Source organism: Chelonoidis abingdonii, chromosome 6 (assembly GCF_003597395.2).
Source record: "Chelonoidis abingdonii isolate Lonesome George chromosome 6, CheloAbing_2.0, whole genome shotgun sequence".
NCBI classification, from domain to species: domain Eukaryota; kingdom Metazoa; phylum Chordata; order Testudines; family Testudinidae; genus Chelonoidis; species Chelonoidis abingdonii.
In genome coordinates, this window is record NC_133774.1 from 122,739,891 (window position 1) to 122,757,379 (window position 17,489).

General features: G+C 40.0%; 1 protein-coding gene across 1 annotated transcript in view; it reads left to right on the forward strand.

Annotated features, from left to right (window-relative positions):
* The window catches only part of SMC2 (structural maintenance of chromosomes 2), a 38,240-nt gene extending 24,907 nt beyond the window's left edge, over nucleotides 1-13,333 (forward strand). The window contains 8 exon segments of the mRNA XM_075067379.1: nucleotides 545-738; nucleotides 1,094-1,237; nucleotides 1,551-1,745; nucleotides 2,271-2,471; nucleotides 3,261-3,377; nucleotides 7,446-7,606; nucleotides 8,596-8,743; nucleotides 12,339-13,333. Of these exon segments, the coding sequence (XP_074923480.1) occupies nucleotides 545-738; nucleotides 1,094-1,237; nucleotides 1,551-1,745; nucleotides 2,271-2,471; nucleotides 3,261-3,377; nucleotides 7,446-7,606; nucleotides 8,596-8,743; nucleotides 12,339-12,527 (1,349 nt within the window). The 3' untranslated portion in view covers nucleotides 12,528-13,333.
* Nucleotides 13,334-17,489: the final 4,156 nt, after the last annotated feature.

The following is a 17,489-nucleotide window of genomic DNA, read 5'->3' on the forward strand; positions in this document are numbered from 1 at the left end:
GGATTTGTACTATACATAGTTTGAATCCTGAGAAATTATTTGAAAAATATTAGTTTTCACACAGACAAAGGAGATCTGGAAAGAAGGAATAGCAAAAGCATACAGGTTCAAGAGGAAGAAATAGGCAGATGTAGTGGGAGTGTCTCAAACAGTGTCAGGAGTGAAGGAACTGATAGGATACCAAAGATTGGTAGACTGCTATTCAGTGAATTAATTTGTTCATCCTATTGTATGTAAAATGTATATTTATCTGGCATATAAAGGGAGAGCTTATTTATTTTGTTTAACTTACTGAACAAATTTCAATCTTGCTGTACCCTCCCATGTATTTTATTTGTGCTGTTAGTATTTGGGCAACATTGACCCATGAACAAGGGAACACTGAAATTCCTGATCTCCTAAGTTAGTAAAAATTCTTATTACTCTTTTATTTTTTTTGTACTAAGCCTTTTGTTAAAATTGATTTGACACCTGAGTTATAAGTATATGTGTAGAAGTTTAGTTGGAAGAATTCCCAGGCTCAATACTATACTTTTGGATTCAGAGGAAAGTGAAGAGACACTAAAGAAAACCAAGGAAAGCCAAAAAAAGGCAGAAGAAAAATATAAAGTGCTGGAGAACAAAATGAAAAATGCCGAAGTGGAGCGTGAGAGAGAATTAAAAGATGCCCAGCATAAGCTAGATGGTGCCAAAAAAAAGGCAGATGTTTCCAGCAAAAAAATGAAAGAAAAGCAGCAGGTAAATCTTTCACTGTTGGTAGCAAGTTTAACAATCCTGAAAAATGGCCACAATGGAGCAGAAGTGTATGCAGAGGTTTATGATTCTCTTAAACCTTATCAGTTTCAGTACATGGATATTATTTGTAGTCATTGACATACATAGAAATTGGTGATGCATGATTTGTTCTAGAATCATAAATATGGTCCATTCTTCCTTTGTGAGGCTGTCTGATTATAATGATCTTATAGTTGTGGTTGTGGAGCCATTGACTTTCGACCTTTCTTCTGCAACCTTTACTCGGAAGCAAGCTGAATATTAAATCTTTCTATTCAAGTATAGTCCTTAATACATGTTCAACATATCATCTGTTTAGGAAGTTGAAGCATTAGTTCTGGAATTAGAAGAGCTAAAGCGAGAACAGGCCTCCTATAAACAACAGATTGAGGCTGTGAATGAAGCTATCAAATCCTATCAGGCTCAGATTGATGCTATGGCATCTGAGGTGTCCAAGACAAAGGTAGGTCTGGCAAAACTGGAGGTAGTTTCAATACCAAAGACAACTTTGTTCTGATATTTTTTCATCTGTGTGTAGCTGTGAATGGAGACTATTAAACCTTATACTATACATTATTTATTCAATTTGATGTGGATTTTTCTCCCACCACACAGGAGGTACATAGCCTACAAGAGCTTTATTCAGACTTTGACTGAATTTCACCCTCAAAGAATTTCTATATTTTCCCCTTTTTTCCTGCTAGTCATTTTCCTTTATTCATAATAAAGGTATAATTGGTTAAAAAAGAGAAATGACTGTCTCCTTTGTTTTTCAGACATCTGTAAAGAAAGCTCAGGAGGAGCTGGCTAAGCAAAAAGAAGTAATCACGGCTCAGGATAAAGAAATTAAAGCCAAATCTGCAGAGGCTGTAAAATATAGAGAACAAAATAATGAATCACAGCTTAAGGTTAAAGAGCTAGAACATAACATCAACAAACACAAGCGAGAAACTACTGATGCTGCTGCCAAGGTATCCCGGAACTCTACCTTTCTTTGTTTCTGTAACTAGAGGTGGTTATTTCAGTCACCGTGGGCAATGGAAATATTCTCCTTTATCTAATAAGTATTGTTATATTGGTACATCCTGAACTCTGAGAAACATCTCAGAAAAGTCGCAAGTGTTTATCTATACATTGTCCCATAGGCAAACAGAGCATGTCAGTATGGGAGACAACCAATGAAGCAGATGCAGTCATATCTATCGGACAAATCAAGTACCTATTAAAGAGGGTTGACTTGGAAACACAGTGGCAGAGCATTGTGTTGCCATTTGGGAAATCTAAGTTCAAGTCACAAGGTCAAACTCATATTCAAAAACTTTTTCCCATGTTTTGACCTTCCTGACTTTTCTTCAGCACTTGATGTGTCAGTGTTCTTTTGATGCTCAGCAAAGCTGCATTTTGTATACTGAGATTTAAAGTTGTAGAACAACTTAAGATGCTGATATTCTTCATGGAAATGCTCTCAACATGTGTGCTTTTGTGCATGTTTCCAGGTAGCTAAACTACTGAAAGACTATGAGTGGATAGCTTCAGAGAAACAACTTTTTGGTCAACCTAACACAGCGTATGATTTTAAAACTAACAATCCTAAAGAAGCAGGTCAGAGGCTGCAGAAACTACAGGAAAAAAAGGAGAAGTTGGGAAGGAATGTCAATATGAGAGCTATGAACATGCTTTCAGAGGCAGAAGAAAGGGTAAAAATGTCTTGCTTTAACCTCAGGAGTCTGGACAATGTGGGGCATCTCCCTTTTTGTTTAGGGGCAGTGTAATTTCTATCACCTGCACAGTACTACTTGGGGTCCCAAAGAAGTAAGGTGATCTCCTTAAGCTTTACACATTGTCTAATTCAGAAGTCTATAGCATGACCCATTTTATTTATTCTTGGATGCCAATACATTTTTAACTGACTGTGCATCCGCAATTGATATTGGGGAAAATCCTGACTTTCCACGGCAAAAGATTAGTTTCCTTCTAAAAAGTTCCATTCTAACTTTGAGTATATCAGTCCAGCATTACTATGTCTACTGCAATGCTTGATCGAGTATTAAATCAAAATGAAAACCTCGCCAAAAATATGGGCTGTAGCCCATGGTGTTTCAGGAAGAATTGGCCAGTTGAAATTTTAGTATCACTGTAGTTGGCTAGGATTGGCACATTTTTCGCGGTTAGGAGAAATTATCCTTTTGTACCAATTAGTGGTTCATTGTAATTTTTACCTGTTATTACCATGAGGGAGAGAAGTATCCCTCAGGGTTTAGCTTTACCCTTTGTTAATTGTTGTAGTAAATTTCTATAATGTATTTTAGAATAAAGTACTGAAAGCCTTGATTCTGCAAGCAGTTATACACACATTTTTAAGTTTACTCTTGTAAGTAGGCCTATTAACATGCTTAAAGTTAAGCATCTGAGTATTTACAGGATTAGAGCCAAACATGTCAAGTACAGAGTTAATTGAAACCAATTTTCTCTTCTAATTGAACCAGTATAATGACTTAATGAAGAGAAAAAGAATTGTAGAGAATGACAAGTCTAAAATACTTGCAACTATTGAAGAGCTTGACCAAAAGAAAAATGAAGCTTTGAACATTGCCTGGCAAAAGGTACGTTATTTCAGATTTAGCTTTCACGTTTTAGAGTTTTTTCTAAACATGGAGGATCAACTTTTATTCTCTTTTTTTTTTTTTTTTTTTGTTTAGGACTGTCAAGCGATTAAAAAAATTAATTATTATTAATTGCACTGTTAAACAATAATAGAATACCATTTATATTTAAATATTTTTGGATGTTCTCTACATTTTCAATTTCAATTACAACACAGAATACAAAGTGTACAGTGCTCACTTGATATTTATTTTTGAATGCAAGTATTTGCACTGTAAAAATCAAAATAAATATTTTTCAATTCACCTAATACAAGTATCAGAGGGGTAGCCGTGTTAGTCTGTATCCACAAAAACAACAAGGAATCTGGTGGCACCTTGAAGACTAACAGATTTATTTGGACATAAGCTTTCGTCGGTAAAGAACCCCACAACTGAAGAAGTGGGGTTCTTTACCGACGAAAGCTTATGCCCAAATAAATCTGTTAGTCTTTAAGGTGCCAGCAGACTCCTCATTGTTTTTGCTAATACAAGTACTGTAGTGCAGTATTTTTATGATGAAATTGAACTTACAAATGTAGAATTATGTTCAAAAAACCCCTGCACTCAAAAATAAAATAATGTCAAATTTTAGAGCGTGCAAGTCCACTTGGTCCTACTTCTTGTTCAGCCAGTCGCTCAGACAAACAAGTTTGTTTACATTTGCAGCAGATAATGCAACCCGCTTCTTGTTTACAGTGTAACCTGAAAATGAGAACAAGTGTTCTCATGGCACTGTTGTAGCCAGCATCACAAGATATTTACATACCAGATGTGTTAAAGATTCATATGTCTCTTCATGCTTCAACCACCATTCCAGGGGACATGCGCTAATGACAGTTCTGCTCATAACAATCGAACAGCAGTCACAGGGACCGACACTGTTTGTTTTCAATGATCTGAGTCAGATCCACCCAGCAGAAAGGTTGATTTATTTTCCCTCCTGCGGGTTTCGGTTCTACTAGTTTCTGCCATCGAAGTGTTGCTCTTTTAAGACTTCTGAACAGCAACGCTCCACAATGTTGCCCCCAGATACTTGGAATGGCACTTCCGATTCTTAAACTTGAGTCCAGTGATGTAGTCTATCTTCTACAATCTTACACTTGGCTACTTTTCGCGTTTGTAAATCTGAATGTAAAGTGTTCTAAAATAAATACACCATGTTCTGGGTCAATCATCCAAGCACTGCTATAACAGACGTAATGGCAAGATGTGCATAAAACAGAGCGGGGCCATACAATTCTCCCCATGGAGTTCAGTCAACCAGTTAATTAACACTTTTCTAACGAGCCATCCATCAGCATCGGATGCAGCTGTGTAATGTGGTAGAAGCATGAAGGGGCATATAATAATGTTTGGCATATCTGGCACCGTAAATACCTGCAGGCTGGCTACAAAATGCACCGCAAATGCCGTCTCTCTTGCAAGTAACATTAAATAAAGCTGGCGCAATTATCTCCCGTCAATGTAAACAAATTGTTTGTCTTAGTGATGGCTGAACAACGAAGTGACTGATGGACTTGTAGGAATCTGGAAGTTTAAACATTGTTTTGGGGTTTGAGTGCAAGTTATTTAACGAAAAGAATCTCCTTTGTAAGTTGCATTTCATGACAGTTTGCACACAGTCTTATATTAGGTGAATGAAAATAACTATTTTTTTTTCATTTTTGCAACGTGCAAAATTTGTAATCCTTTGATTTCAATTACAACCACAGAATACAAAATAGTGAAAATGTAAGAGAAGCACCAAATATTTAATACTTTCAATTAGTATTCTATGTTTAACAGTGCAATTAAAACTGCAAATTAATCGCGATTATTTTTTTTAGTGAATTGCATATCGTTTACTGGCAATTAATCAGCAGCCCTAATTTTTGGCATATGCAATACGCTTATGTCCATGTAGATATAATTGTCCCTTCTTCCGAACCACTCTATTTACCACTTGCTAGATTTTTCAAATAAGCCCCTTCAAATAAGTATCTTTTTTTGCTCCTCCTCTGCTCCTCCTTGGCTATGGGCAGCTTCCCCCATAAACATGCCGTGACTCGATAAAGTTCTTGTCCGATCATCATCGCTGCCTAAAACTGCTCCTTTGCTGTCGAGGCTAATGATGATAAACATTGACAACAGTGGTCGGACTGCGTGGGCATAGTGGTACTGCTATGATGCTAGTCAATCTTTGTGTCAGTCTTTCCTGTGTCACCAATCCAATGGTCATGTCTTCTTGAGGTAGAGAATAATTCCCATCTTTGTCTCCTGGCTATCATCTTATGTCATATGTAAACTATCCGTAGGGGCACGGGACCCATCTTTTGTTCTGTATTTTGTACAGTGCCCCAGCACAGCGGGATCTTGGTCATGACTGAGGCTCCTAATCTACAATAATTACAAATAAATCATGCCCAAAGAGACTTGAAAAGATTAACCAGTCAAACTCAGGAGTAGCTTTTTTTCTTGTTGTTCAATTGTACTCGCTAAGGTTCCTGCATCTGGTTTTTATACCTGTGATCATGCTCTGTATCTGTAACTCTGTCATTCAAAGTGGCAATGGGAGGCGGGCATCTGGGAGCATGGGTAGAGAAACTCTGTGGTTATTACCGTCCCGTCAGTAGCTATAATAAGAATTTCTTGGAGCAAATAATTGTTGGGGGTTCTTGCAGTGTGGTTCTAGATTTACAATTGTGTTTACGTATAAGGTACTAGAAGGTATGTACTTCCTATATATGCAGACACTAAGTTTAATGAAACGTATTACAGTGGGTAAACGTATGTGCATAAATCATACGCACTCGAAAGACAACTTCGCATGCGCGTTGGTTAGCCTCTGTATCTATCTTTTTAAGAAACAATTGAGAGACGTTACAATGAGGGTAGGTAAGTTCTTTAGAATTTTTTAAATTACAGTGGGGCAATAGTGTGACAGAATACACAGTATTTGCCCTGGGAATAAGGCACAGTCTCAACCCTGAGGATTCAGTATAGGCATTGATTTTAATAGAACTGCGTAATCCCATACTGTTTAACAAAAGGGATTAAGTAGGGGCTGTATGTGTTGTGTCCAAGAGGAGTTTTGCTATTTTGAATAGCACCTTCATCCAGATGAAATCCCGACGCGTTTATCACCTGAACATAACGAACGTACTGAAATGCAACCAAATGTGTTTAACTCCTATTGAATCATTAAAGAAAACGGTACCCAAACTTTTTCAGGTTATGTCCCCCTTACTCCTGTCTGCCTCTCCCTCTCTCTCCCCCTCCTCCTCTGGGCCGGGAGTGGGTGCACAGCTCAGGGAGAGACGGACGCAGCCCAGGAAGAAGGGGGCTGAGGGCTGGGCACAGCGGGCTGCATGGTGGCCGGAGAAGATCGGTGTGAGCCTAGGAGTCAGGATGCTGCGGGTGTCGGGCTACTGGCTCAGGCGCTCCAGCCCCCCGTCCCTCCCCGGGGTGAAGGCGGGCGCCAATGGGTAGAGCTCTCCACCCTCGGCTTAGGGTTATTATGGCTAGTTCTCTCTGACATAGCCACATACATAATTGGAACCTGTGAGGCCAGCAGCCTGACCCCACTGCTGCAGCCCCCTGCAGGGCCGTATCTCCAGGAGTGGGGGACCTGGACAGAAGTAAGGGGGCTGAGGCTGGGGCCAGCTGGGGGCAGGGGCCGAAGCTGGGCCAGGAGCAGAGCTGGGTGGCGCTCCCTCCATGCCCCCCCCCCCCGCTTTGGGGCTGGCCCAGGTCCCAGCTGCAACCCCCCTAAACAGTGCTTTGTGCCCTACAGTTGGGATACCTCTGATCTAGACTGTATTTTTTGTCTTGAATTATGGAACAAAGAGAGGATTCTGTACGGTCTGTCTTCTCACCATGTAGCACATGCTAATCTTCTGTTGGACACGCAATTCCATCAGGTTAAAAGAAACTGACTCCCGGGGGCAGAAATGAAGTGTTTGTTTATAATGCTATTTGTTTAAGTATGCAGCAATTGTTCATGATTCAAAGGCCTTTAGAAAATATTTGTGGTGGTCTGATTTGTAGGTGAACAAAGACTTTGGTTCAATTTTCTCTACTCTTTTACCTGGGGCCAATGCTATGCTGGCAGCCCCTGAGGGGCAAACTGCCCTCGATGGTTTGGAATTCAAGGTTGCCTTAGGAAATACCTGGAAGGAAAACTTAACAGAACTTAGCGGAGGTCAAAGGTTGGTCTGATTTTGTTTTTTTTACCTTTTCCTTTGTGGTCCTCCTTTTTTCCCAGAGGTAGATAGTTTTGCTTTACTTAAATAAAATACACATATATTTACCAGTTCACATTTTAACATCCAGAGCATATAACGTAAAGCGCTGAGCTAACTTTTATGTATCTACGTAATGGAAACATTCAAGAACAAAGAGAAATTTAAATCATAGATGAGTACGCTGCTTTTCACAGCTATAAAGATAAACTGTGCTTCTGCAGAGAAGTGGCGTAAATGAAATTAATTACAGGAGAGTTGCAATAACTCTAAAAATAATGGATCATATTGAAGAATGTGTAGTACTATTCCCATGTTTGATGTGTAGTCTCTGGCTCCTAGATACAAAATGTGTTCTTCCCCTGGTTCAAAAGAAATGCCACCATAGCACTGAAAGCTCTCTACCCCTCTAGCATATTAAAGAGGGGAGTTACTTTGGAGAGAATACCATTTTCTCTGCATAGCTTCTGGCAGAGTCTTTTAAAGGTGGATCTGGAAAGTGGAGGTCTAGAAGAATGTTGTTGGGAGCATGGTGAAGGAAGCAGAGGACTCTCTTGAGGGGAAGGGAGAGAATGATCCAGAATAGCTACTGGCTGACATAGCAACAATGTAGACCAATGAGAATGTAGCAAAACTCACAATTGGAAATGGGTAAAACAGCAGCATGAACTTCAAGGTAACAATCCAACCAGTCAGATGTTGAAAGGTTATTTTATATCATTATAAATCTGAGTTTCAGTATACCAGTAAACCAAACCAGAAATCTGAGTTTCAGTATACCAAACCATGGTATTAGCTATCTGTCCTACTGCTCCAAAGCTGCTAGTATCTGTCTACACTCACAGAATGTCCTTGCTGCAGCAAAACTGTGCTTTGGTGGAGCGGCCAAAGGGGCGAGAGAATTTTTTTTTCCCCTGTAGCTTATAAAGAATTACCTGTCCTTGGTCTGTTTTTAGATCTTTGGTGGCTTTGTCCCTGATCTTAGCCATGCTTCTCTTCAAACCTGCTCCAATTTACATCTTAGATGAAGTGGATGCAGCCCTTGATCTTTCTCACACACAGAACATTGGACAGATGCTTCGGACTCACTTCAGACATTCCCAGGTATGATCTTGCAAATATCTATATGTGGTGGTCTGTTTGTGTAGTTCATTACTCTCCGAGAGTGTTAGAGTATACAACTGGGGAAGCGTAAGTGCTTAGATCGGGGGTAGGCAACCTATGGCACGTGTGCCGAAGGCAGCACGCGAGCTAATTTTCAGTGGCACTCACGCTGCCTGGGTCCTGGCCACTGGTCCAGGGGGCTCTGCATTTTAATTTAATTTTAAATGAAGCTTCTTAAACATTTTAAAAACCTTATTTACGGCTGCAGAAACTACAGGAAAAAAAGGAGAAGTTGGGAAGGAATGTCAATATGAGAGCTATGAACATGCTTTCAGAGGCAGAAGAAAGGGTAAAAATGTCTTGCTTTAACCTCAGGAGTCTGGACAATGTGGGGCATCTCCCTTTTTGTTTAGGGGCAGTGTAATTTCTATCACCTGCACAGTACTACTTGGGGTCCCAAAGAAGTAAGGTGATCTCCTTAAGCTTTACACATTGTCTAATTCAGAAGTCTATAGCATGACCCATTTTATTTATTCTTGGGTGCCAATACATTTTTAACTGACTGTGCATCCGCAATTGATATTGGGGAAAATCCTGACTTTCCACGGCAAAAGATTAGTTTCCTTCTAAAAAGTTCCATTCTAACTTTGAGTATATCAGTCCAGCATTACTATGTCTACTGCAATGCTTGATCGAGTATTAAATCAAAATGAAAACCTCGCCAAAAATATGGGCTGTAGCCCATGGTGTTTCAGGAAGAATTGGCCAGTTGAAATTTTAGTATCACTGTAGTTGGCTAGGATTGGCACATTTTTCGCGGTTAGGAGAAATTATCCTTTTGTACCAATTAGTGGTTCATTGTAATTTTTACCTGTTATTACCATGAGGGAGAGAAGTATCCCTCAGGGTTTAGCTTTACCCTTTGTTAATTGTTGTAGTAAATTTCTATAATGTATTTTAGAATAAAGTACTGAAAGCCTTGATTCTGCAAGCAGTTATACACACATTTTTAAGTTTACTCTTGTAAGTAGGCCTATTCACATGCTTAAAGTTAAGCATCTGAGTATTTACAGGATTAGAGCCAAACATGTCAAGTACAGAGTTAATTGAAACCAATTTTCTCTTCTAATTGAACCAGTATAATGACTTAATGAAGAGAAAAAGAATTGTAGAGAATGACAAGTCTAAAATACTTGCAACTATTGAAGAGCTTGACCAAAAGAAAAATGAAGCTTTGAACATTGCCTGGCAAAAGGTACGTTATTTCAGATTTAGCTTTCACGTTTTAGAGTTTTTTCTAAACATGGAGGATCAACTTTTATTCTCTTTTTTTTTTTTTTTTTCCACCTGTTGCTTCCCTCCTCCCCAACCCTCCTGGCTACTGTGGTAGTGTCCCCCCATTTGTGTGATGAAGTAATAAAGAATGCAGGAATAAGAAACACTGACTTTTTAGTGAGATAAAATGAGGGGGAGGAAGCCTCCAGCTGCTATGATAGTCCAGGCAGGACATTAAAGGTGGAAGAGGGAGAGGAGCGCAGCCTCCCCGCTGCTATGATAGTCCAGACAGTACAGAATCTTTTCTTTAGACATGAAAGTGGGGGGCTGATAGAGCTCAGCCTCCAGTTGCTATGATGAGGACGGTTACCCACCGTTCTGTACCATCTGCTGGGAATGGCCGGAGTCATTCCCATTTTTTACTCAGGCCCCCGGCTGACCTCACCTGAGGCCAGCCAGGAGCACTCACAGGCTGATGATGACAACAGGATGATAGCAGTCATATTGTACCATCTGCCACCGGGAAGGGGATGCTGGTGTTCAGCGCTGCAGCACCCTGTCTACCAGGCAGCATGCAGTAGACATAGGGTGACGTTGAAAAAAGGTGAGAAACGATTTTTTTCCCTTTTCTTTCGGGGGCGGGGGAAGGGTGTAAATTGATGACATATACCCTGAAACACACGGGAAAATGTTTTTGACCCTTCAGGCATTGGGAGCTCAGCCAAGAATGCAAATGCTTTTCGGAGACTGTGGGATAGCTGGAGTCCTCAGTTAGTACCCCCTCCCTCCCTCCATGAGCGTCCATTTGATTCTTTGGCTTCCGTTACGCTTGTGTCACAGCACTGTGCTGTGGACTCTGTATCATAGCCTGGAGATTTTTTTCAAATGCTTTGACATTTTCGTCTTCTGTAACGAAGCTCTGATAGAACAGATTTGTCTCCCCATACAGCGATCAGATCCAGTATCTCCCGTACAGTCCATGCTGGAGCTCTTTTTGGATTTGGGACTGCATCGCCACCCATGCTGATCAGAGCTCCACACTGGGCAAACAGGAAATTAAATTCAATAGTTCGTGGGGCTTTTCCTGTCTACTTGGCCAGTGCATCCGAGTTCAGAATCTTTCCAGAGCGGTCACAATGGTGCACTGTGGGATATCGCCAGAGGCCAATACCGTCGATTTGCGGCCCCACTAACCCTAATCCAACATGGCAATACCGATTTCAGCGCTACTCCCTTGTCGGGGAGGAGTACAGAAATTGGTTTTAAAGAGCCCTTTATATCGATATAAAGGGCCTCGTTGTGTGGATGGGTGCAGGGTTAAGTCGGTTTAACGCTGCTAAATTCGGTTTAAACGCGTAGTGTAGACCAGGCCTGGCAAGGGCTCTGTCCATGAATTAATCCATCTATTAAGATACGGTCCACACTTTTTTTAAGAGGTTTGAGGACTCCTCCTTTAAAAGTATAAATTCTGTTCTTCTATTTTGGGCCCTTATGAAATGTGTTGAGAATCTTCATAACACTCCAACTTGTGCAGGAAAATGTATAGAGCTGAAGGAGTTTGTTCTTCAGGTGATTTCTGTGTGTTCATGTGGTAGAACTGAAGGGTCCTTTATAGGCAAACCACACACAATCTGAAGCAGAATCAGTATGGGTTTGACATACCTCACCCCAACTCCCCAGTCTGGTCTCTGTCTTCCTCCTGTTATTGAGACTAGATTCTCACCTGCACAAATTTGAGAGCTCTGAACATACTACTTATACTATCTGTTCCATGAAGTTTTTTGCCTAGGGCTAAACAAAGTGCTGCTGTAAAACAAATGGACTAGACCCACCCATCCAAAGCGGGAAGGACTGAAAAAGAGAGAATTGTCTTCAGGGTGTCACAGGGGAGAGTTAAGTTCCCTTCCCAGCTATGAGGGAAGAGGCTCACTTCATATCTGTCAGTGGCAGATTGTTTGAAGGGGCCTTGTTGAGCATCAGGGACTTATTTTGGGACATCCTAGTACATGGGACTTACCTTATTTTTTTCCCAACCAAAAGATCCCAACCCTAGAACTGGGCTTATATCTTCTCTGTGGTTTGGGCAGGGGAGGTTTCTATTTTGCTATGGTTTCAGGTGACCTATTCAGAATGTTCCTGGAGAACGAGTGCCCAAGACAATAGCCAATTAGGAGAAATGGAGCAGTGTATCTAAACTGTTGCTTTTAGACCATTTCCATACCTATATGAAAGCTTTATCAATCTTAATTTTAAAATCTCTATTGTCCTTTTACATTCAGATTATGGTTTTCATGCTGTGGAAACATTTTTCTTTCTTTAGTTCATTGTGGTATCCTTGAAGGATGGGATGTTCAACAATGCAAATGTCCTCTATAAGACCAAGTTTGTAGATGGTGTATCCACCGTGGCAAGATATACTCAGGCACAGAATGGAACTAACGTATCTGCACAGCAAAAAGCTGACAAAGCAAAACAGAAGAATAGACCCAGGCCCTATGTGGATGCTTGAAGAGCAAAGTTCCACCAGCAGCACTTTCTGCTGGAATATCCTGTGTTTCTTGTCTTTACGTTGAAGAGACTGGAAATGCCATTCTAAAAACACATTACTGAATGGCCAACTTAGAAAAAACAACAAAACGCTGAAGTGAGCATGAGGGGAGTCGGTGAATACTCTGGCCAGTTTTATTCTATATATTCTCTAATTGTAATTCATGTTTAAAATTCTCATTATATTTGGTTTTCTAAAGAGAAATATAGACTGAATAGCCACTCACTTTTTTGTCTCTTCAGTTGTTCATTTCTAGACACTTCCTCTGTTTTATCCTTCCTTTTTTGTTTTCATACCTGAATTTCTAACTCAGGCAAAGCATTGCCGTTGTATTGGCTGAAGCCAGGCTGACCAGGAACAGTTGCTACTTCTGTTGTGTCCCACTCACAATTCAGTGTTTTCCTCCATTTTTAAAATCTGCTTTTTTCTTTTTATCATGATTCCTTAAAAATGAGAAAAAGGTTCTTGTATTCTGACATCATGTAAATGTGTGTGAAATTTCAGTAGGGCAGAAGAATAGAGACTACTTAATGGAGTTTTTTAAATCTTGTATCAAAAAGCAATTGAAAATACTTGAGAGAAGCTTGATTGCTAAAGAATACAACATAAAAATAAAATGCTAATGGTTATACTGCTGACTTTTTCAAAAAGCAAAACAGGAAAGGTAATTTCTTATCCTTCTAAACAATAACTTTGGTACAGTTGCTAAAATTGCCATGTTAATATTTTAATTTGTTTGTGTTGTCAATAAACGATTTTAGCTCAAACATGAAGCCTAACTTCACTTTTGGTTTCTTTTCTCACCTTGTAGGTAACCACGTAGCAGAGTGGCATGTGACTATGCTTGGGCAAGTTTTAAATAAGCTTGAAGTATGTTACTCCACCTAGTCTTGGGGTTAGTTCTGTAGTTCATAACATCAGTGTCTGTTCTTGTTTAATTCAGCTAGTTAAAGGGAAAGATACTCTGCAGGAATCATTTGATTCCGGATCAAACATTTAAGGTATCTTGCTGACTTTCATCAGAATTCTTCAGATGGCAAACTACTGCTCAAAAGAGGTGTTCCCTCCATCAAAACTTACCTGGAGCTTTGCCAGGGAGGCATAAGACCTACTGGTTTTCTTGTAAGTCCCTTAAAGTTTGTTTCTGGAGCTTTCAGCCGTGTGTGTATAGATGCTGGATCTGGAAAGGAGATCAGTAGATTTGTTCCCCAGCAGTGGACAAATTCTCTTGTTATATCAGAAACAGAACAGCAAAAAACCAGATGCTCCATTGTATCAATCCCAGCGGTGATTCCTTTTAATTGGGTATGCTGTCAATATGCAGTGCATCTTCAGCAGTGCAGGAACAAGTTTTGAACTTTTTTTAAGGAAGTTTTTTGTTTTGTTTTTCATTTGCTCTTCCTGAAATCCCAGTCCACCTCTTGTTGGGCACTAATCTGGTTTTCCAATAGTTCCATTTTACTGATCAGTGGAGTTTTAGAAATACATTGTTTCCCCCCACCCAAGCCACAATGGAAGTCTGCCTGTGAGTTGCTTCCTTGTCATAGCAGCTTTCTAGGCTCATAACAATGTATCCTAGTTGACTGTCTAGAGCACCTGTGGCCAAAGGGACTTCCAATGGTAATTTGGCTGTGCTTCTACCAAGGTACTAATGGAGCTTAGTCATCTGGTATTATGAACTGAAAATGATCTGCTTCTCAGAAATAAAATGAGTAGGTACATGTATACAGAAAAGGACCCTCACCTGCATCTATTAGGCCTGTTTCTACAGCAGGGGCTTCTTAATTATTTTTTTTTAAATCATTGCTAGCCTCAGCTACCTCATCTCCCTTAAACCAATCCTTCATTTGCCATAATACAGATTTCCCCCCACTCTTAACATTTTCAATGTTCAGTGCAGTGTGGAGGGTAAGGGATACAGAGTTCTCACTGAAAGGAGTAGGAAAAGAATTGTTTGTAAAGCTTAAAGAGCTGGAACTAGAAGTTGATTGACATTGAACAAAGTCACTGTCCACTAGCATGGCAAAGGAAGCAGGAGATGCCTCATTGCTTGAATCATTGAAGACAATAAGCAGCCCCTGGAGCGAGTAAGGAGTAATTCTGCACGAGCTGGCACAGTAAAAAGACCTGTCATCTTGTGTCTTTGAAAGTTAGAAATCTGAGAACCAGCTACCAAGCAGCGATTTAGGTGCTGTGATACTTCACATTGCAACACCTCACGTTTTAGGTACCTAGGAAAACACAGGAACAAAGCTGTGATCCACAAAGCTGAGTTAACAGACAACGTTCCCTATACAGTGAACTGGGACAGATAGGTTTCTTAGAATACAATCCACAAAAGCCAGCAGACTAACCAGGGAGCTGCCAAAGCTAGCTCATGGGAGATGCTGATGACAGTGGTGTGCCCTAAATCAATCCAGGTTGTAGGAAGTTGTCTAGTTCTGTTTAGTGAGCCACAACCTACCACCTTAAATGAGGTGATGCTGCTTTTAGCCAAGAGGTTAGAGCACTTGCTGGAGACCTAGGAGACCAGGGTTCAATTCCTCCTCCTCTGCCAGAGGGGGAGAAAGTATTTGAAGAGGTGGTTCTCAGCTTACAGCAGTATGGGCCAACCACTGAGCCATGGGATGATCTGATGTAGGGCTCCCTCATCCTCTCCTGTTGAAGCAGGTTCATTCTGGCTAACCCATTCTGGATCTCTTTTTAAGACAGACTGAACTAAATACCAGTTCATTTTGCCATGCTGGTTTCTCAAGCAGAACAGCCCTTTAGAATTTGTCATGCACAAATTGTACCTTACAGTAATGAGTTATATAATTACTACAGCTGTCAAGCAATTAAAAAAAATTGCAATTAATTGCCCTGTTAAACAGTAATGAATACAATTTATTTAATGTTTTCTACATTTTCAAATATTGATTTCAATTACAATACAGAATAAAGTGTAAAATAAAGTGAGCACTACAATTTGTACTGTAAAAACGAGTATTTTTCAATTCACCTCCTACAAGTACTGTAGTAAAAGCTCTTTCTTGTGAAAGTTGAACTTAGAATTACATACAAAAAAACCTGCATTTAAAAATACAATGCAAATTTTTAGAGCCTGCAAGTCCACTCAGTCCTACTTCTTGTTCAACTAATCGCTTACAGTAGGAAAACAAGTTTTGTTTACATTTGCAGGAGATAATGCTGCCCGCTTCTTGTTTACTATGTCACCTAAAAGTGAGAACAGGCATTCTCATGGCACTGTTGTAGCTGGCAGCACAAGATATTTATGTGCTGGATTCGCTAAAGATTCATATGTCTCTTCATGCTTTAACCACCATTCCAGAGGACATGTGTCCATGCTGATGGTGGGTTCTACTTGATAATGATCCAAAGCAGTACAGACTCATGTTTGTTTTCATGATCGGAGTCAGATGCCACGAAAGCAGAAGGTTGATTTATTTTGGTGGTTTGGGTTCTGTAGTTTACTGCATTGGAGTGTTTGCTCTTTTAAGACTTCTGAGCATGGCTGCCACATGGTCTTCTCAGATTTTGGAAAGGCACTTCAGATTCTTACCTTGAGTTCGAGTGTTATAGCTATCTTTAGATCTCAACATTGGTAACCTGCTTTTGCGTTTGTCAGCTCTGCACTGAAAAGTGTTAAAATGACATGTTTCTGTATCAATCATCCCGACGCTAAAATAGGAAATGTTATGGCAGAATGTGGTAAAAACCAAGCAGAGGACCATTGCACTCACTGGGGGAGAATTGTGTCAGATATTAATTCATGCTTTTTTTTTTTTTTAATGAGTGTCATGAGCAGGAACCATTCCCTCTGAATTGGTGGGCCAGAAGCATGAAGGTCATATGAATGTTTAGCAATCTGGCCCTAAATACCTTGCAAGGCTGGCTACAAAAGTGCCATACTGAACACCTGTTCTCAATTTTAGGGTGACACTGTAAATAAGCAGGCAGCATTATCTCCGTAAATGTAAACAAATTGTTTGGCTTAGCATTCCCTGAACAAGAAGGAGCCTGAGTAGACTGAAGGCTCGAAATTTACTTTTTTGTTTTTGGAGTGCAGTAATGTAACAAAAAAATCTATACTTATAAGTTAATACTTTCATGATAAAAAGATGGCAATCACAGTAACTTGTAGGAGGTGAATAATAACGTACTAATCATTTTACAGTGGCAAATATTTGTTAAGCAAAAAATCTACACATTAATTAACAGCACAGAATACAATATATGAAAATGTAGAAACAATCCACATAAATTACAGATTTAATTGGTATGGCAATGATTTCCTTTTTTGAGTAACTTTCGAGTTTAACTGTGGCCTAACTGAGCAGCCCCTAAAGTACTGACCAGTGTGCAGGGCAGTTATTGATATAGCTTTTAGTAATAAGGTGCAAGGTGAAATAACCCCACCCCAAGAGACCTTAGTGATCTTGCTGCATCTTACCAAAGCTCTGGCAGTGAGACTGCCACATTCTACAACTGTATTTTCTACTGTGCATTTTGGTAGCTTTGATAAATAGTTCAAAAAGGTGAAAGTTACAATAATAAGCAGTGTTCAAAAAAAAAATCTCAACATCACAGCCCAGTTCTGCCTTTGCTGACATCTGTGCAACCCTTCTGACCTCAGCAGGCCAGAAATGCAGTCCATCCTAACTGGCAGTAACCCAGCTTGAGGGGCCACAGCCTGGAGCAAATCCACTATTTTAAATAATATAAAATGGTTTTATTTCCACTTTGGGAGTAGCTGAGAGATGGGACAGCAGCTTGAACTGCTCCTAAAGTGGGAAGGGTGACATTATCAGTCATGCATGACTAGTGCATAACATTAATGCCAGCTTTGAAGGTTAGAAAGTGCTGGATAGATGAAATTTTGACACATTAATAATAGGGAAAAAATTACCAGTTACTTCCAAG